Source organism: Sturnira hondurensis, unplaced genomic scaffold (assembly GCF_014824575.4).
Source record: "Sturnira hondurensis isolate 20B ecotype Veracruz unplaced genomic scaffold, ASM1482457v3 Scaffold0019216, whole genome shotgun sequence".
NCBI lineage: Eukaryota > Metazoa > Chordata > Mammalia > Chiroptera > Phyllostomidae > Sturnira > Sturnira hondurensis.
This window is the reverse complement of record NW_028091847.1, coordinates 377,160-398,804: the sequence shown is the minus strand read 5'-3', so window position 1 is coordinate 398,804 and position 21,645 is coordinate 377,160. Positions and strand designations below refer to the sequence as shown.

The following is a 21,645-nucleotide window of genomic DNA, read 5'->3' as shown; positions in this document are numbered from 1 at the left end:
ATTCCCAGGTAGGCCCTGAGAGAAACAGCTAAGCTTTACCTTCCCTCCCTTCTGCCCTAGCTCCCCCAACCAGCTGCTTTGAATCACTTATCCAGTGTTCTCTGTGCACTGAAACTGCACTAGCTGCTTTACTACCCCAAGCCTCTCCCATGAGGTCCTCACGTCTACCTTCTATGGTAGTTACTACAGTGCTCACTTTGTAGCTGGGTTTGAGATTGTTGCCTCTTGGCAAATGCAAAGCTAGATTGGAATGGTGTCACGGTGTCTAAGGAGATACAGGGTGATTGAGCCTCCCTCAACTCGATTCCTCCCACAACCGGCCTTTCTGAGTATGAGGCAGAGCCTGAGATATGATAGGTCGGATTACAAAAGTTCCTTGGTTAAGCCACTTGTTTGTCACTCTGAGCACATTTCCCCATAGAAACAATGTTATGTTGACATTGGGTTCCCAGGCTAACCTACAAAAGCCAATTAACCCATTTCATATTCAGTGTCTGGTTTTGGACACAGCTTGGTGGAACTGAAGAAGCTCCATTTAAAAGACATAAAGGCTTGGGTTCAAGCCACAAGTCAGTCATGTACTTACTCTGTGGCTTTCAGCAAGTCATTTAGTCTATTCTTTGGTTTCTTCTTTGAATTGGAATAGTGTTACCTGACTTGCAGGGGTTGTTAGGAATATTAACTGTGAATGACATGGGTCACATGGTGTACACTCAGGTAACGGTACAACAGAACTCCACTGTTGTGTGTAAAACTGGCTTTGTGTCCTTACGGCTTCTGAGTTCCAGCGTGAAATACAACTGGCATGTCTTTCCTGCTGAATTTGGATTGGAGAATCTTTGCTTTCCTCAACTCCCTGGGGGTCAAGGGGAACCAGGCAACTCTTCCGCCTTAAAATCCCTGGTGGCCACCCTGAATTCTGGGCTGCAGTTCTTCCTAGGATGGGCCAGGATGTGTCCGGGGAAAGTGAGAAGGAGCAGAGGTAGGAAGGGGAGTAAAGAACATAATGTAAGGGCGCATCAGATTTCTTCTCCTGCTATGGTAGAACTGCAAGATATCTGGTTACTTCCTCCTGCGTTTCCTGTGCCTCCCACACCATCAGCCAGGTGGATGCCTCCCTGTCAGAATTAAGTACAGAGTAAGTAGTTCCCTCCTTGCTTCCTCTACCTTTTTAGTCATGGCAATCATTAGCAAGGCAACAATTCATTAGATGGGCAAGTGCCTGTATAAATACCCTCTTGCCGCCCCTATTTCTTCTCCTTCCTATGCCAGTTTAAGAATTCTTAAATGGGAAAGCTCAGCCGGAGGCTCTCTGCCTGGGAAGACTGTAGTGTATACACTGCCAGCAAAATCCTTTCATGTTTCACCCTTTTGAAAAATCTCATCCATATGCTCTGGGCTTTGCTTCTGCTCTGACATTTGTGACTTCTTATACTTGCATATATACTCCTAACACCCATTTCAGTGACTGCGATCCTGTGCACTTGTCACCGTCCCCGCTCCTCCCCCGACCCTGGTGTGACATTCTGCTGTGCACTCAACCCCACCCTCTCTCTGCTCTCTCCAGGAGGTCATGCGTGTCTCCCCCAATGAACGCAACCCATTCCCTTTACTCCCTCTCTGTGCAGTTGGCAAACGTGTCCCCACTGGGGCTGTGACCCCTGCTCTTCTCCCCAGTTCCTCAGGAGAACAGCCTGGCACCTCTTCTGCTGGGTCTCTTATTTCTAGCTCACACCTGCTTCCCCTCCGTGGGCTGTGATTTTAGAGTTTCATCTGAACATTCTACTTTATCCCCTTTAAATCTCATTTTAAAGCTCTCCCATTTGGTCCTCAGGCCTCTGATCACAAATATTGCTCTTGGTTTTTTTTTTTGTGACAAGCTCGCAATTCCTTGCCAGGGAATTGGGATTGAAAATCCCAGTTGAAATCCAGCATTGAAATCCATGGGCTAGAAGAACAGTCCTTCTCAGATCAGCTACAGGGCAGCTCTCAGTCCCACACAGCACGCTTATTTCTTCTAAAACTATCACTCATGGCTGAGGAAGAGGCTAAAGCATGGCCTCCATCCCAGGCCCCTCAGTTTCCTGACATCAGCGTCACAGAGATATAAACCAGGATTCTGTCATGTTACTTACTCCCACACCCACAGGCAGGGGGGAGATGGTGTATGGGTATATGTTTATGTGCACGCCTTTTCATCTCTGACACAGGGGTTTCACCACTGTGAGTTCAGCAAAATAGTGGTCTCAGTAGATGCTCTGGGGTAGGTGGATTCCACAGTCAAGTACATGTGGGTGTTTTATCCTGCTTTCACATGGTCTCCATAGGTGAGAATCTATGTTAAAGACTTTACAATCCAGTACAGAAAAGGAATATATTAAAATTGGAATTTCCCAGTGTATTTGGTGATTGATCCTCTACCCTCTGTCTTTCTGTGAATTTCCTTTTAACTTCTTTCGGAATTGACTTGAACCAATGCTACTTTACTAGGTATCCAAGGGAGACCACCTGGGTAGCTACCTATGTAGGTTCTTATCAAACCTCATAGGATCTTGTTAGCTGTCTGGTTTCCCTTCTGCAGAAGGTCCAAATTCATCCTCCTTGGGTACAGTCTCATGCTTCTATTTTTATTCTCCAAACAAGGTAGGACATTTTCTATTTATTTCCATGCTACATTTGTTTAGTAATCAGACTCAGACTTTGCTTTATGTTTCTCTTTGACTTTCTGGGTCCTGTTTCTTTCTGCATCATTTCTTTTACAACATCTAGGAACCCTTCAACAATGCAAATACACTGATCTCTTAAGTTTTCCTCAGGCCCATTCATTCTCTCCTTTGGTAGGAGACCAGATTCCATGTGTAGCACTCATAATTTGTGAACAAGGTCAAGCAAGGAAAGTAAGTAATTGGTCCCTATCACATCCCTAAGGGTATATTTCCTGGGCATCAATGTGACAACATGGAGCCCCATGGATCTTTTGGAGCTTAGAAATGTGTTTATTTGACTTGCACATTAGTTTTTTAAATGGAAAGATTTTGTATACACATGGAGCCCAGTTTCTCTTGAGAAATGAAATCTGTTAATACTTGGTTGCTTTCTAACTTGGAAACAATTGGCTGGAGCTAAGTACTGGCTGCTTCCATTACACAGGGCAATACTCTCCACTTCGCTAGAGTCCCCACCACTTCTTAAAGCCTCATATCCACTCACTTCTCACACTTATATTAATTCCCTGGCCTCCACTGGCATTTGGATGTGTGACCTCTTATATAGTCTTTTGTCAGTTCTTCCAGGAATTTTCCTAGACGTTCCCTAAAAAATGTCTCTCCCACCTCCTTCCCAATCTTATCCTTTCCATCTGAGATGTTGGCACCTTTGGTTATTAGTTCTAATATGTATTTAATTTCAAGGTCCTACCAGCCACAGCAGGGTAGAACCTGAAGCCCTTGGCATTTGCAAAGATTACATGCACAGAAATAAAATATTATCCCAAGTCCACATTTTCTGGAGAAAAATATTTTCAGTTGTTCTTTGTTTATAAGTCAGGCACAACCTGGTTTTATCAGCTATTTACCAGCCATGAAACACTGACTAATGAACTTGTCCTTTATCTATTGGAGAAGTAGCTTAAGCTCATGTTTACCTTTCCTTTGAAATTTCCACTTTGCAAAATTGGATGGTTATTGTGCATATTAACATTATACTATCAAGTCTTGATTATTAAAGGACAAATTATCCAGTCCTCAAATCTCTGCTTTTTTAACCATTGACTTACTGTTGACTAATTTCATTATTCTCTAATGCACTCATCACCAGTTGGGTGGGGTGGGAAACACAATTATAAGCACAAAATCATGAACCAGGTGTGAACCCTCAAATCAGAGGGCAGCCTGATGTATTGTTTTCACCCCAACGATGCACATGTCTGCAGACGCCCTGATTGTGAGCAGTCTCCACTTTTCTCCCTGCCCAGGTCCAGACAAGAGGAAATACGGAAAAGGAAAGAGAGAACCTAATTAATTAGAATGCTCTGTGCCGACAGTGCCAATAAAAGTTTTACTAAACTAACCAATTTGGGGTTTGTATGTATCCATGACGTTCCTAAGACCTCTTGCCCTATGGTTACCTGAAACTGGAGATTACAGATGCACTTTGAGCTCTTTGAGTTCAAAGGCAAGGTAGCGTACTTGGCTTGATTGGCACTTTGCAGTGCTCTCCAAAATGGCCCACTTTCAAGATTAAAGAAACTCTTCATTCAACAGAATAGAAAAGATCTTGTTACTAGACAATGAGGAATTTCAGTCTAGTACAGGTTCAATAAACATGAATATTCAACAATTATGTAGGGCCCTGATGCCTTGGCAATTTGAGGGTGTAAGTACCTTCTTGGAATGAGGAGAGCCCCTCTTTCACTGAAGAGCATTAGGAGATCAGGAAAATGTTCTTTCAGTAAAATGTGAAGTGGTAAGGCTAAAGAAAAAAATTAATCACTCCTACGATTTTCAAAGTAGAGATTTGATGACCACTCTCTGANAAGGCAAGGTAGCGTACTTGGCTTGATTGGCACTTTGCAGTGCTCTCTAAAATGGCCCACTTTCAAGATTAAAGAAACTCTTCAGTCAACAGAATAGAAAAGATCTTGTTACTAGACAATGAGGAATTTCAGTGTAGTACAGGTTCAATAAACATGAATATTCAACAATTATGTAGGGCCCTGATGCCTTGGCAATTTGAGGGTGTAAGTACCTCCTTGGAATGAGGAGAGCCCCTCTTTCATTGAAGAGCATTAGGAGATCAGGAAAATGTTCTTTCAGTAAAATGTGAAGTGGTAAGGCTAAAGAAAAAAATTAATCACTCCTACGATTTTCAAAGTAGAGATTTGATGACCACTCTCTGACCCAGAGGGGGTTTATAGAAGAAATACTTATACTAGAAAGAAAGCTAAAACCTGAAGTCCTCTCCAGAGCTTCAGCACTCACTATGCGTTATCATTATAGTTGAGAATCACTATGCATTTAAGTGAGAGGTTCTGCAATGTAGTCACATATATACTGCAGCATGTCCTTACAAATTCCTGCAGTAACAATAGCAGTAATATTGTAATTACCAATATTACAATAGTAATAAATAGCAAATCCATTTATTTACCTACTCTAATTCTCATAAGCAGCTTGTGATAGTTGTAATTTCCATTCTTACACACCAGAAAATGAAGGATCAGAGAAGTGAGTAACTTTCCCAAAGGTACAAGCTAAATAAGAGGCAGGGCAGGAGCTGAAACTCAGTTCTTCTGATTTTGAATGTGGTGGAACCCGAGTGTTCCACCGAGTGTTCCGAGTGTCATCCTATGTGAAGTTTCTGCACTTCACATAGGATGACACGACCTGACGGGTGGAGTGGTAAGCATTTGCCCAGTGTTTCTTTTTTCGAGAGACAGTTCACTTATTTCACTGAAGAGAGTCACTGAGTATCCTGATAAGTCCAGAACAGGCAGTTTTCAAAATTTCCTTTGGCCAAATAATAATTGCATTAAGGTTTTCTTTAGTAGATATTGATTTAAATAAGGAATTAAAATTAATCATTTGAATGTTTCTTAAGAATATACCTACTCTTGTTTTTCAACTTATTTTTAAACAAAATGTGTATATATGAATCGTTTCAGGAGAATACGGTGAAATTAATATGCTAATATCATCAACTCTAACTGTAAATATCAATTTTGTTGTATTACAAAATGCCATTAAGCAAAGGACAATAATTCTTCAAAGTTATAATTAGTAAAGTATAACAGAGGTTAATAAACTCTGATATTCTTTTCTCTAGAGCTAAAACAAATAAACAAACAAACAAACAAAAACATGTCAAGCTAAGTTTAAAAGCCACCTAAGTCAACTTCTGCATGGAAGAATCTGAAATCATGGTGTTGAGGAAGAAAGAATGACATGTGAACTTTTTTCCAATGTGGATTTCTACTTCCACAACCAAATAACATGCTGCAGAGTTCAGGGCCTCTGTCTGACCTAACGTCCTTCACTGTCCTAACACTTCGGCAAGGTTCAATATGTAATGGTCTCCATGTTTCTAGGAGCTTTGACATTTTGGCTCTGGAAATACTGTGATGGAGAACTCATTCCTTCATCCATCTATTCAAAAAGCATTTGCTGGCTGGCTACCTCACTGCTCACTCTCTCACCTATGGGATGAATGACAGACCGAAGATCTGTCCTTTGGCAGAGGACCAAGAGCTTGCCGTAGCCCACTCCTCCATGCATCTCCTCCTCACTTCGGGATGGCTCTCCTTTCCTCTCATGTCCAGTACCCACTCAACCCTTCTGCCCTCTGCCCAGGCTGCATCCCTCCTAACACACATCTGGTTTCTTGTTTCCTCAGTGAATTCCCATTTCTTTCAAGCTCACAATCACAGGTAACCCTCTTTCTGAAGTCTAATATTACCCACTTTCTCAGATACTCCCACAACACACTTGTTATGTATGTCTTCTTATTAAAACAAAGCTCAACATATAATGCTGTAGTTCCTTCTTTTGTGAGGGTTTGTGAGAACGCTGGTGCTGTGGGTTGAATTGCGCCCTTCAAAATGTCATGTTGAAGTCCTAACCCTAGTACCTGTGATTTGGAAGTAGAGTCTTTGTGGATGTAATCAAGTTCAGATGAGATCGTACTGGATTAAGGTAGGATAAGCCAAATCCAATGACTGATAACCTCAGCAGAGGAGGGAGATCTAGACAGAGAGACACAGAGGCGCAGAAAGAGGAGGCCACGTGCAGACGGAGCCAGAGACTGGAGCGACGCAGCTACAAGTTGAGCAGTGCCAAGAATTGCTGGCAGCCCCTAGAAGCAAGAAGAGAAGCATGGAATAGATTCGTCCTGAGAGTCTGGGAAGGACCCAACGCTGCTGACACCCTGATTTCAGAACTCTAGCCTCCAGAACTGCGAAAGAATAAATTTCTGTTGTTTGAAGCCACCCAGTTTGTGGTAATTTGGTATGGCAGCCTTAGGAACCTAATGTAGTTGACAGTAGCTGCTGTATAAGCTCATCTTCCCAGCTACACACATGGGCTCCTGGAAATAGGGGCTGTGGTAATCCGTATTTCCTCTCGGCCTTGACATGATGTTAACACAAACCAGATGCTCAACACGTTTGAGCTGAAGGAGGGAACATGCTCAGCACCACCCTTCTGGTTTTAGTCAGTGGATCCCTCCAAAAAGGGTTCAGACCTTTCTGAGTGAGCAAGTTTATGAACAAGGTGGAGAGATGAAGTTTAGCTCCAAAACAGTGACTTACAGAAGACAAAGAGGAAAAAAATCAAAGTGGGAGAAAATGTATCAAAAATCTTGTAAGTGGGTTCAAAGAGAAAGTGGAGCCAGGGCTGGTCTGGTCAGGAAGGGAGTGTTCAGAACACTGGACCGCATTTTGAAGCGAGTCATAGGTGATGATTAGGTCCCGGAAGGAGGTGTCTGAGGAGTAAAGGGAATGCATGGGGAAGGCAAGCAAATGATAAGACTGAACAGGCATTTGAGGAGCAAACTTGTTTATTTATGTTTGTTTGTTTTTTAAATCCTGGGATATGTTTATTGATTTTGGAGAGAGTGGAAAAGGGGGAGGGGAGAGAGAAATATGGAGGTGAAAGAGAAACACTGATCAATTGGTTGCCTCTCATACACGCCCCTAATGGTCGGTACCAGCAGCCTAGACTGGTACTGACTGGGAATGAAACCTGCAAACTTTTGGTATATGAGACGGGGCTCCAACCAACTGAGTCATGTGTCCAGAGCAAGGAGAAAAGTTTTCTAAAGGGGCCTGAATGCAAGCAAAGCAGGTGAATTTAAATTTTATACAATGGGGTGTGGGTTGGGGCAGCAGGAGGACAGAAACACGGGCGGCTCCAGGTAAGGTGGGCCTGAGTGGGAAGAGCAGCCAGTGGGCCAGGGGCTGCTGGGAAAATCCTGAGGAGGGGACATCTTTGGGACCAACTGGGAACTGAGGAACAAAGGAGCTGAGAGTTTTCTTAGTGGACATCCCAGTCAACTGCAGGTGGGGGGCAGAGGGCTCTTATTTGTGGAGGGCAATGAGCTCGTCCCCAGGTTCAGAGAAGATAATGTGTTTGTCATCCCAGATGAGGGAGGCAGGCTGCCTTCTGTTTTTAGAAGCCTTTGAAAGACATTCCACAGCTTCTCTCCAAAACTCACTTTGGCCTTGAATATGTCTTCAGTGAGCCAGGAGATTCTTCCTACCATCCCCGCCCGAGAAGCACATTCCTCGCTCGAGAAGCACATTTCCCCCACTTAAACATTCCTAGGCCAAGAAGAAGAGTAAGGAGGTGTGGTCACCATGTCCCGTTGTGAATCCTTCACACACTTAAGACCTATTCCCAGTACATTTTCTGCTCCTGTTCATGAAAAATGCTTCTTGTTTATTTAAAGTTTTTTCATGGGTCCTACTGATTGTCTTTGTGGTTCTTGCTTAGTTTCCTTCTTGGGTCTTTGGTTGTGGGGTTTCAAACTGGGTAATCAGAGAGGCAGGGAAGTGTAGCAAGATGGGCGGAGCCTATGCAGTCAGGCAGACCTAAGTTTGAATAGCAGCTCCCTGTTAACTAGTTATATATTTTTGAGCAAGTTGCACAATCTCCTGAGCCTCAATTTTCTAATCTGTAAAGTGGATCAATAATCTTTTTCTCATACTTGGAGAGTTGTGCCAATTAAAAATAATATACATGAATTTCTTGCAAACGTTAAATAAACAATGGCTCCCATTAGTAGTCTGAATTGGGGTGACGTTGATTACATTGGGAATACCTCCTTTTTAAGCCCTTTGATAAAAGTCCTGACAGTCACGTGTGTTCAAAACACTGTATGGCTGCAAGTTCAGATGGCATCTGTTGTTGCCTCTGATGGTCACATAAAACACAAGCTGGTCTTTTTCAGATACAGCAAAACTATGTACAGGACTGAGAACTCTGCTAAGAGAACTGAATCTTTTTATTTACTCTCCACAAAAGTAGAGCTACATAACATATCAAACAGTTATTTTGCTTGCTAAGGGACTTGAGTAATGATGTCTTTAAAACTCTCATATCAACTAACCAAAATGATTGGGATTTTTTAATTGGAAAAGACTAATAAAACTCCCACTGCAGATAAACTCACTCTAATCAGCTCCTTTATATTATTTTCCTTTAATAAGTTGTAAGTGCTACTGTGTTAATCATACTTTAAACCAATATATACAGTGTAATCTCAAGTAAATAAAATCACGCAGTGAAAGTGCTGAAGAGAAATATGTTATCATGCTAAGAGTGTTTATTTCTTAGGGGAGCATATGATTTACTTTTCTATAACAAGCCTTAATGGTATAAAGAAAAGCTATTTAAAAATAGTAAAACAACTTTCTAAAAACATATTATCACCAATATTTAAAAGTATGTATATCAAGTAAGCCGCTGAAATGCACCAAAATGGCAATATTGTGTTTCTGAGTGATGAGACTATGAGTTATTGGGTTATTCTTACTCTAACTTTTTTGAACTTTGTATGTGATTTAAAATGATATTTCAATATACTGTTTAACCATACTATAGGATATATTATTAAATTATATAATGATAAATGTGTTGGTACTTTATTAAAAACATTTTGTCAAGACAAATGAAGAAAAATGCTGTTTATTGCAACAATGATGACTCATAATGTGTGACCTACAGATATATTTGTTCCTCTTAGAAAATCACCAAATCCCAGAGTTTTAAGGGCTTTTATGTCATCTAACATAACAACTATTTGATGTAGGATCGGCCTTTGTAATAATATTAATATTAATAATAACAGCTTGCATTGATGTACCAGTCCTCTGTAATATGCACTTCAGGTACTTTATTTCATTGGACCTTTAAAAAATTCTGTGAAGTTAGGTACTTGTGGTAGGCAGATTAATGTCCTAAAGATGTCCAAGTTCTACTCCCTGGAACCTGTGAATATGAATATGTCAGGTTACATGACAAGGGGCAATTAAGGTTGCAAATGAAATTTCAATGGGCAGTCAGCCGAATTTGAGATGGAAAGATTATCCTGGATTATCTGAGTGAGTCCAGTGTGACACCAGGGTCCTTTTTGGTAGAGGAGGAGGACAGAGAGAGAATGTAAGAGGGATATAATGTGAGAAAGTCTTGACTAGTCATTGCTGGCTTTGAAGATGGGAGGGAGGCACAAGCCAAGGAATGTGGGCAGCCTCTAGATGCAGGAAAAGGTGAGGAATAGATTCTCCCCTAGAGCCTCCAGAAAGAAATGCAGCCCTTGATGACACCTTGATTCTAGTCCAGTGAGATCTATGTCAGGCTTCTGACCTACAAAACTGTAATGTAATAAATGTGTAGTTAAGTCACCAAGTTTGTGGTCACTTGTTACAGCAACCTTAGAACACTGAAATAGCATTATATTTCAGTTGTACAGGTGAGCAGACTGACAGGTTAGAAGAGTAATTTGGTCAAGGCTACACATGCGTGGTTAGGGACAGCTCCAGCATTTGAATCCGGGTTGTCTGATGATAGAACCTGCACTCATGCGCACTTGGCCCCACTGGTGCTCCCAGATGAGTGTCCAGCATCTGCCTTAGCACAAAGTGTGGAATCCCTCCCCCGTAGCTCCCTTCACTTGAAGACAGTGCTAATTCATAAATTGACCTCATTTATTGGGGGCTCAAATTGGTTTACCCAGCCACTTTTTCCACTTGACTGATCATACAAAAATAACCTAATTCCTCATTCCTGAGAAACACTTTAAAACTGAGTCCAGCAATCACTATTCCCCAAATCTTCTCTTCTTTGGGTAAAACAATCCCAAATTCAACCCTTCCTTCGAACACATGGTCTCAAGTTCCAGGACTTGACTGACCTCTCCCTTCTGGAAAACATCCAGACTGCCAACAACCATTGGAGGACCTAGCCAGTTCCTACCTTCCTCTGAATTTGTGTAATTTGATTTTCTTCCATGAGGTTATCATGCTTACCTTAACCCTTCTGAATTGGATTTTATACTATATCTTGAGCTCTTTGATGGAAATGTTTCTAGAGCTCAATCAATCAATAAATACTGATAACTTTTGAATTATCTGGTCTAAAAGACTTGAAAACATAGCTTGTTTTCAAGTTCCTTCTGATATTATCACAAACTGATTCCACTCTTTGTTGACGCAAATCACACCTTTCTTGTTCTAGCCTGCAGGGGCTGGAAGAAAAGGCCTGTTAAGCTGCAGCAAGGAACTGTTTTGGTGAATGCGCAGCTTTATAGGGAGACTTGTCACATCACAGGTGGCTCATGCGTATGTTCTGACATGGATGGGGGAACCAGGGAGAAAATGAAGGAAATGTTAAGAGGCAATGTGCTTTTGTCATATTTAAAACATTTTGAATCTTTAGGGCAGAGAGACCTGCACATATTAAATATTAATAACTGCCTCCTAAAATCTTTGACCATCCACAGTTTTAAATGGCCCGTGTTGCTGTTCCTTCATTTCTGCAAAAAAATCAAGGGCTGACTGTAAACAAGTAAGGTAGCCAAAAAACAAAGCAAAACAAAGACAAACAAACAGACACAAAACCCTGGTCTTCTGCAGTTGCGTAATGATGAGTGTCTGGTGAAAAACATGAACCATATTTCATTCATTTTGCTCTCTATCTCTCTCAAGGAGGTGTGGGCAGGATGGGGGCTAAAATATTTTTGTGGGCTGGTATATAAACACTCAAGTAATTGAATCAGTTGCTCTGTCAGAACTGACTGAGGAGTCAAAGGTATCTGAACATCCCATAAGGTTTGCATTTCCGTTATAAATACCTACAGGTGTAAGAACAGAAATAGAAAATGCCACAATTTCATTCGGGGTTTTTCTGAATCCAAAGTACGTAAAAATAGTTTGCAATATTGAGGGAAACAGGGGCAGAGAGTTTGGATCTCTGGGTGCCTAGGACCAGTCTCTCATGGGTGCCAAGTACAAGATGAGGACGAGGAGAGCCCGGTTCAGGCCACAGAGTGCAGCTACAATGGTGAGGATTTTAACTCTGCTGTGATAGATGCTATTGTGCCTTTATGCCTGGGAAAGTCAAACATCTGGGCTGTAACATCGGGCTACCTCACAGGGCTCCCGGAAAGAATTACTTAGAATGGTTTCATTTTTTGATTAAAAAAGGTCTTATATAATAGGTGATACATTTTATGCTGTAACTGCAGAGCATACTGAAGGTATTCAAAAGAGGAGGCCCTATTTTGCTAGAATTGTAGGATTTATAGACCATCTCTGTGTTCATCTAAAGTGGGAGAAGACAATGAGAAAAGGGCAGTCAAAGGTCAGGTGTCTGACTGCCCAGGATCACTTACCTACCCACCAAATGGGCACTCCATGTCCCCCGCTGGCAGGCCCTGAGTACCCATGGTGCACACAGCACCTGCAGTGCAATCTGCCACTCCTTACTCACTCCCACCCTGTTCCTCCTGTTACCATGTTACCTAGGGTCTGTGATCCCTACCTCTGTCTAGCTTATAGTTGGCATTTGGACTTAAAATCTCTAGTATTCAGACTCCAAACTTCTGCCTCTTAGACACCCATGGAGTCTGTGGAGGGAAAGTTCTCTACAGCTTCAGTTCTAGAGAATCAAACCCTGGCTGGCTAATTGGTGCCACCCCTAGAGAGGGGTTTTGGGATTAGATGGAACACAGTTGGTCTCCTCCAGCTTTTAGTTGTCCTCCAAACCTTCAGTTCAAGGGCCACGCCAATGAGCCAACGGCCCAATGATAATTGCATCCCACGCCATCAGAAGACCTGTTATTGTTAATGCTTCATTGGTATCTGAGGTGATGCTTTCCTCATGCTTGCCATTCAACAATATTCAATGACAGATGTTTACTGAGAACCTACTAAGTGTCCTGAATTTACACATTATCTCATTCAATACTCGTAGCAACTTTGTAAGATTTTCAGAGAAGGAAGCAAAGGATTAAAGAGATTAAGTAACTCGCCCAAGGTCACACCATTATTAAGTGGCAGAGCCAAGTTTTGATGCCAACTTAGACCATACCCTGCTGCTAATTCTATAAATATCTATTCAGTGCTTAGTTATTTTCAAGACGTATTTCCCACCGCTTAAGAAATCAGGCTGCATTGCCCCTCCCCAGCTACTCCATGGCCCTGGCTCCAGAAAAGCTAACGCTCTAGAGTCTGTTAATCACTCAAGGGCTTTTGGGAAAGGTGGTCAGCTTCTGGTTGGAATGAAGTACTGTTTCAGTCCCTTTGAAGGGACTGACCGGAGATATCTCGCTTCAGCCTAAACTGCTGAGGGACATATTCAAGTGGATGGCACTCAACAGGTTTGGAATAACACATTCTTCAAGTGCTCTGAGTTTCTGACCAACAACGAAAAAATTCTATAGTTAGACTTCTCTTTCTGGACACTCACTAACAGTGATAGTGGAATTAGGTAGCTTCTTTGTGTATATTACATATAAGCAAAACTCTTCCTGGAGAGTTCATGCGGAAACTTCATGGGAGACTGGGCCTTGGATATCTGGAAGACTTGTGGCATCCTTGGCTCATCCGTGAATACTGAGAGCTGCTTGTGTGAAGGGCTGATAACCCCACTCCCTCCTCCCCTCAGTGAAACCCTGTTTCCACCATTCTTTTACCTGCATTGCAAACTCCCCACTCTGAGCCTTGGCATGTGTGTCTTTTTACTAACCTTTCTCCTCCTGCCAGGGCCAGGTCATGGGTGTGAGATCTGTATAGTCTCACAGGCCCCACATTTCCAAGGGCCCTGGGCTTGGTTTGATGCTCTGTTGTCACCAACTTGAAATTCTTACACATTTTTGAACAAGGGGCCCTGCATTTTGCACTGAGCCATGAAATCATGTGGTCGGTCCTGTCCTTGCCAGGGAGGAGTCATTCCACACAAGTTAGGAGTGGTGGTCCCTGTTTACAACTCAGCAAGTACTTCCTCACGATGGATGGGGAGGTAAGAGGTACACCCTCGTTAGCTTCAATTTCTTCATCTCTGAAATGGGGACGGTAGCACTTACTCTTGCTTGTTATTGTGAGCCCTGAATGAGGTCATGCATAATGCATTCTCATCAGAGTGTTCAATATATAATAAGTATTTGCTAGGTAAAATCCTTGGAAGACAGAGGTATAGTACATAGTTTGAATGCTGGAGTTAGGAGCTGGGTTAGAATCATACCAGACTCATTGCGGGAATCATTTAACAATATATACAAATACTGAACCACTATGTTGTCCATCAGAAACTAACATGATGTTATATGTCAGTTATATCTTAGTTAAAAAAAGAACCACACCGGCCCTACTGCTTAAAAAGTTGTATGCCCTCAGTTAGGTGACTTGACTTCTCCCAGCCTTAGTTCATTTCCCTATAAAATGGAAATGCTAACATTCACCTTTTAGAGTTGTTTTGGGATTCAAACAGCTAATGTATTTTAAAAACTGAGTTTATCACCTGCTATGTAGTAGGAGCTCCAAAGGTAACAGTTCTTAGATTGGTTCCCTTATAACTCTATTTTTGCACTTATAGGATACAACTGCCTGTATACTGTATGCCTAGTAAACATAATGTCCTTGTATATTAAAATAATTCTGTAAAAAATAATTGAGGATTATTTTTCTTTCTTTGCCAGACCATGAATTCCTCAAAGGCAGGGACCTTGTCTTATTTCCCCTTGTGTCCTAGAACACTTGCTAATGTGTTAAATCTCAGTTGTATTAAATCTTTCTTCTGCTGTTTATGCCAACAGTAAGACTATAATTTGCATAACCTTCCTAAATTAGCAATTAATATTTAGCTTGTCAATGATTATGAAGTAGAATGTATTAAATACATTCTCTGCCACCAAAGGCCCTTGACTTTCACACTCAGCTCATCTTGCATCCCTGGGTCTAGTTCTGGCTCAATTTGCAAAGCAATTCCATCAGGGAACAGTTAGTGTTGTGCAACCCACTACCGTCTCTGGCAACTGTGTAGAGAGGCCACTGCCGGGAAAGGCTTTGCCGAAACCTCAATAGTTTGATGCCTGTTAGAATTCAAACATGCCCCAGAACTGTGACTTTGAACCTTTTGAGGTTTATAGATCCCTCCAAGAACCTTCGGATAGTTACGGACATTCTCTCTAGAAAAGGAGATTTGCATACAAGGTCAATGTGTCCTCAGAGCTCCCCCATTTCCCATGCCTCAGGTTAATTCTAATTCTGGTTAGAATAGCCTGGAAAACTCAATGAACTATGTGACTCAAGTTTCCCCGATACATTCAGCCTCTGCTAGTCACCTTTCCATATTCAAAACAAAGCAAAAACAGTTACCACTCCCTAGATTTAGCTTCAGGGTTATCCCTGAGGGCCCAGCACCCCAGCATTAAAGGTAAGGGCTTCCAGCCAACCCGTGCCTACTTTTTCGAAAACCTAAATTCAGCGGAGTAAAAGGAAGCCTTGTTTGATAATATCGTTTACATTTCCAAATCCCTGGTATCCAGCTTTCTTCCTATCCCTTGTGGCCCTTCCTAAGTTTAGCTGCTGGTGTAATGGGGTAACCATGGCAACAACCACCTGCCTATTTAAAACTGTCTCCAAAGCTAAATAAGGAAGCTTTGAGAAAATGGCTGCTTGCCTGCCTCTCAGTGGACAAACTGAGCACTCCTGGGTATTTTCAACTTGAGCAAGCAGGGGGTACTCAAAGAAGCAGCATGAACTCAAAGTTCTTAATATAAAGTGTCCTGGCACCTTATAAAATAGGGCCTATCTCTACTCCACAATTTCTTCACTTATTAGTAGGCACATGGATTTACATACAAATCCCCATGCCTGTCATTCTGGGGGACCATACTACCTTGACCTCAACCAGGTGAAAGTGAGGCATGAACCTAACTGCAAAGAGTGGTCTTGTTAAGGGGAACTGGGAAGTAGGGAGGAAAAATAGTCATTCAGAACACGGCGAATTTGGTCATACTTCACACTGAAATGCATAATTACAACATTTTTTTCTAAGAGAGGTGTTTTTCTAATTGTACTCAACCATGTGTATGATTGCTCTATTTATGTCATATGTTGACCTATGAATTTTTGGAATATGGACAAATTTCTCCCTCCACTCCCTTGCTTTCTACCAGCTACAGAGGTTTTGCCTCTTTCCGAGCCAAGAGAGCACACAACTGATCACACTGCACAGCTTGCTCTTTCCGAACACACTGCATTCTTGCACTTCTTGGTGTCTTTGTGTGCATTTGGTTTCGTCTCTTTGGGTTGCCCCTCTCTTTCTGTCAACTTAGAAAATACATACATGTTTTTCCGTGTCTTGGTGTGGGCATCTTTGTCATTGGAAAGTTCATTGTGTATGCACCAAGTTGCATGCACATCGGTCACCTGGATTCACATCACTGAACGCAAATCCCATGCATTTTTGCCTTCTGGTCTGTCTCCACTGTTGGACTGAGAGCTGCTGACCGCCCCCCTCACCCCAACAATCCCCCACGTCTATTCAAAACATCTCTGGAACAGCGCCTGGTATGGGTAAGTGGTATGTTTTCAGAAGATACATTCATTTTAAATAAATAAACAGAACCCCCATGGATTTCACAAGCACGCGGAATCTTAACAAGCATGTGCGCATGAGTATGTATACGGATACCTATATGAAAAGAGGACCACAGAAGTCTGGAGTGGATGGGGTATTTTTTAAAAGTGATTTTGTAAATGAACATGAGAGTGAAAACGGTTGTGAGAAGAAAATCAATTAATTGCCTTGTAAGTTTGTGACGACAGTAGGAGTGTTCTGTGAGTGTGCGTGGCCTGTGTGTGGGGGTGAGAGCAACAGAATGCACGCCCTGAGACCACTTCACCGATGATCGGATCCTCGGATCACTTTTCCTGAAGCTGAAAGAGCTTCATTACGTTCAGTTTCTGATCTCTGAAAATCTAAAAACTTTCTTCTTTCTGGCTAACTTCTCGGGCTGGGTGTCAGGGGAAAGGAGCAGGAATTGAAATGATGGAGCTTTTCGGGAGTTGGGCTTCAAGTGAAAAGCCTCAGACACCGCCCGCCCGCCCCCCACCCGCCCCGCTCCCATCAACGAGAACCCTGCCGGCCACAGTGTGAACCCTTCCCCACTCGACTGAGGGTAGAGTGGGACACAGGGGTCATCTTGAAATGATACAACAAGGAGGAAAGAGAAAGGATGAAAATTAACTAACGTGATGAAAAAAGGAAGAGAAAAAGGTAACTTAACAATCCCAGGGACAATTAACTCCAGGCACCACTCACTTCCTGAAAATTCCCTCCCGTCAGCAGGGAGGGTTTGGTTTTATTTGCAATTGATCTGTTGTTTTTCTCTCTCCTCTCCCATACCGACCTAACACCCCTCACCCGGGGCGGAAGGCTGCGGCTGCAACCTGGCAGGCTGGGGTCTCGCTGCCTCTGCTGCCCTCTGCTGCCGGGGGAGGAGGAGGAGGAGGAGGAGGAGGAGGAGGCGACGCCCTCCCAGTCCTCCGGGACCGCTCCCCGCCTGCCGCCCCCTCCCCTTCGGGACCGAGAGAAGCTGAGGCCCTGCCGTCCAGCCTGCCCTCTCCCAGCAATCCCGGGGGCTGGGGTGGGGGAACGGCACATTTTGGGAAAGTGGCCGAGCCCCAGGAAGGGTTCCACTTAGCCAAGAACTGACTCCACTCCCCCTGGCTGGCGCTTCGCTCCATTCCTCCCGCCCCCTGCTCCCTCCCTCCGCACGTCTCCCTCTCAAAGGGGACGGGAGGCTAGGCGGCGGCAGTTTTCTGACATTGTTTTCGTCTTGGAAATGGAAGCCCTCCTTCCGGCAACGTGGCAGGAAAGAGAAGTCCCTGGGCAGCCGGGCCAAGAACACTCGGGTGCTAGCAGGTGGAGGCCTCGGACTGGATCCCGGTGCGGCGCGGGCAGCACGTAGCAGCTGCCCCCCAAAGGCCCTCTTACCTGCTGTTGAATTTCTCAGGGTGTTTCTCTCTCATCACGTGGAACCGGTGTGCAATAGAAGCATCCTGAAAGGAGAAGACACAGAAAGCAGATCCCTGGTTAGTTAGTGGCCATGACCGTGCGACGTGGAAGGACGTAAAGCAAAGGTTCTCACTGGAATCCCCCAACCTCTGAGAGCCCTTCTCACAGGGGAGAACAGGTCCAAGGTTAGGGGCTAGTGGCATCACGCTCGTAGACACCTCGCAGTATTCAATTCATCCTCTACCCAGCCATAGTCCAGGGGGAGGAAGGGGACTGCTGCTGTGGCCCTTCGTTTGAGGAGAGAGGGTCTTTGGATTTGTGAGCAGTGAGAACGCAGAAGCCCTTGTACGTGTGTGCGGGGAGGAGGGTTACTGAGGGCGAGCCTTTGGAAATGCCTTGCCATATTCACTTTTAGAAAAATACTGTTTTATTTTGGAGTATTTTAAAACAAGAAGTTGCAAAAAGAGTACAGTGAGTTCCTGCGTCCCTTTCACCCAGCTCCCCCAGTGATAACTTCTTACGTAACTACAATACATTGTCAAACCCAGAAAACTGCAGTTGGCAAAGCATGTGATATATTAACTCTTAATCACCCATAATAGTAGAAATAATCGGTAGCATTGGATAACATGCCTAGTAGAGAATAGAAAGTCTGTTTAAACTTCTGGCTTCCGCTTCTCGATGGCTCCTGGGAGCAGCTCGCTCCAAGGTCCAGGAGAGGCTCATTACCACATCCTACGGGCACTTTGCTGCCCTCCCATTAGCACACCCCTTTGCTGCTTTCCTGGCCACCATCTCCTGAGAACTCACAGTGCACAGGGCTCCTGGCACCAGGCTTCTGGGTTTTCCATCCTGGGACCAGACCCTCTTTGCCCTGAGTCAGTCTGTAGCCCACACTCTGTGTGAGGGCCCTCTCGAGTTCTCATGGTTGTTGGCAGCATCTAGATACTGTCTCCACAATGTCTATCTTTAATACCAATCCTGCACTTCAGACCTAAAAATGAACTCATCTTTCCTCCTCAAACTTGCTCTTCTACGCTAGTTAATAGTCTGATTTTCCAGCAGAGGAACGTGTAACGCCCCCTTATTCCTCAAGCCCCATGGTCTCACGCCAGCGCTTTAGGTGCAGGTGAACTTTAGAAATACTCAGGCCAGTTGGGCTGGCGTGAATGAGTAACAAACACAAGAGAGCTGATTCAGATTTGTTCAGGGGGGGAAAAAACCAGAAACTCATTTACTGGAATATGTGGGTAAAAGAGAACTGAAATTCTATACAGTGAATTCTCAGCAAGTGCATATTAATTCTGTTTCTTAATGTGGAAACTCTACAAAATATTTTTTTCTGGGAGTTCTTTTTTTTTAACGTAAGGAGGCATAGTGCAGTGAAGAAGCATTTTTTGAGCATATGCTGTGTGTGATGAGCAAAATGCAAGCTAATGGTGGGGGACAGAAAGTCCAGAAGCAAGGTAGGGGGCAGAGAGGAGCTTTTGTAGTATGTACACTTGGCAGAGGAAAAAAGCCAGCCAGCAGCCAGCCCCCTGGTGAAGAGTAGACAGGGTAGGCCAAGGATATGGGCTTATTTTGTGGTTGGCAAGTACTCTGTGATGAAATCATGTCTTAGAAATTTCAAGCTTAAACTGTAGTTGTTGATTTAGATTTTAGTTTAAGACAGATGAAGAGTTGAAGGTGTTGGTTAGGTCAGCACCCCTGTGGACGCACAAGGGGAGAGGCACACACCCCGGGGCCTCTGTCCTCTGTCCCCGGAGCTGCCTGGGCGGCACTCCTGGCAGCTGTGCTCCGTGCTGCCAGACTGCGCCCACCTCCTTCTCCCTGAGCAAGTTTCAGTGAACACCCTGAACAAAATCCATGTGACATCTGTCAAACGCTTCTCTAGAATTCAAGAAAACATTCCATCTGCTTGTGTTCCTTTGAAGAACCAATTTTCTTCTGTCAGGAAAAAAAAAAGAAAAGAAAAAAGCAATCACACGTTTCGACTGGCTCCTGGCTTTTTCATTCTTTGGGATGTGTGCACAGGCCCCCTCTCCGTGCCTAGTTCCTTTATCCTTGGCTTTTCCTAACTAGGTTTTGCAAGACTTCTTTTCACGAAGAGCAGCCTTTACAATATAATTAGTAAAACCTGTGGGTCCCAATTTGACAATGTAATTCCCGGGTAAACGCACAAAGTGGTGAAGGAGAACCGAGCAGTTCCTTTGCTGTTCACTCTTGAAGAGGCAACGCTGGTCAAGATCTGACCATGTTTCCCTCCCTGGGGATTAAAAAGAGAGTCAAGACTCACTTTTACCTTCTGTTGGGCTTCTCTCTGTCAGGCTCTGAGCAGGCTGTCCTTACATTTAGTAGTGATCTCATTTACATTTTGGAAACCGGTGCTACAGCGGGTCAAAGCCCTCTTTGGTAATCATTACAGCAAAATGGGACTTCTGTTCTGAAAAGTGTGGGGTGTCGATGGGAACTGCAAACCTGTGGATGGGATGATGGCATTTATGAAGACATCATTTTCTCAGGTCCCCTCTGTGAAGTGTTGGGTGGAGAGATGACGGTGGTGAGGACACACGGCCACTCTTCCCCAAACTGAAAGTCCAGTTGTACAGTGGGACAGAATATTTCAGTACCCCTTCCAAACCTAAGCAGCAGTGCCTAGACTCTGAGAGGCTGGGATGTCTAGGCCAGTGATGTGCAGTAGAAATGAATTTACAGTTTTCTAGTAGCCACATTAAAAAAAGTGAAAGGAGAGGACATTAACTTTAAGAATATACTTTAGTTAAGAAATCCTATCCTCGTAACATGTAATTAATATGAAAATTATGGCAATATTTAGAATTCTTTCCTTCATATCCCACTTTTGAAATTTAGTGTGTATTTTATACTTAGAGCATCTCTCAGTTTAGACTGGCCCCATTTCAAGGACACAACAGCTGCAGGCGGCTAATGGCTACTGTACTGGACAATGCATTTCTTTTTTCTTTTTTTTTAAAAGACTTCTTAAAATTTATTTATCTTTAGAGGGGAAGGAAAGGAGAGAGGGAGAGAAATATCAATGCACCATTGCCTTTCCTGCATTCCCTGCTGGGAACTGGTCTGCAACCCAGGCATGTGCCCTGACTGGGAATTGAACCACGATTCTTTGGTTCACAAGCCCACACTCAATCCACTGAGCTACACCAGCCAGGGCTGGACAATGCATTTCTTAGTCCCTTTGGCAATTTATGAAGATAAAAAGACAGAGAAAAGACAGTAAAACAGATTATTTGAAATTTGGATTGTTCTGAAAAATTCTGGCAGTTTGGGGAACTGAAAAGAGTATAGACCTTTTGTTGAGGACCCCTTCCAGTGAGTCCCATTGTTTTGGTACCTTCATGGCTCTCACAGGTGACGGAGAAAAACCTGAGTCTGAGGGAGTCCAAAGGTTAAATTCCGTAATGGGTAGGAGGTCTATCATTGTGTAAACTGGGCTGGTGAAGTCTGATAAGTATAGTCTGTAAGGTGGAAAATGGTGCATGAGGCACTGTGGTGGCTGTGGTCTCTCCTTGGCCCCTGGGGTCCCCGAGCATCAAAAATAGATTTCATCGAATCAAGGGATTAGCTGTTCACTCATCCTGTCAAGGCTCAGTGA

General features: G+C 43.5%; 1 protein-coding gene across 3 annotated transcripts in view; it reads right to left on the bottom strand.

The window, feature by feature from the left end:
• Window positions 1-21,645, bottom strand: part of DGKG (diacylglycerol kinase gamma) — a 178,500-nt gene that overhangs the window by 62,029 nt on the left and 94,826 nt on the right. For all 3 annotated transcript variants that reach the window (XM_037027529.1, XM_037027530.1, XM_037027531.1), the window contains one exon: window positions 17,994-18,058. In XM_037027529.1, the coding sequence (XP_036883424.1) occupies window positions 17,994-18,058 (65 nt within the window). The remainder of the gene's footprint in view (window positions 1-17,993; window positions 18,059-21,645) is intronic.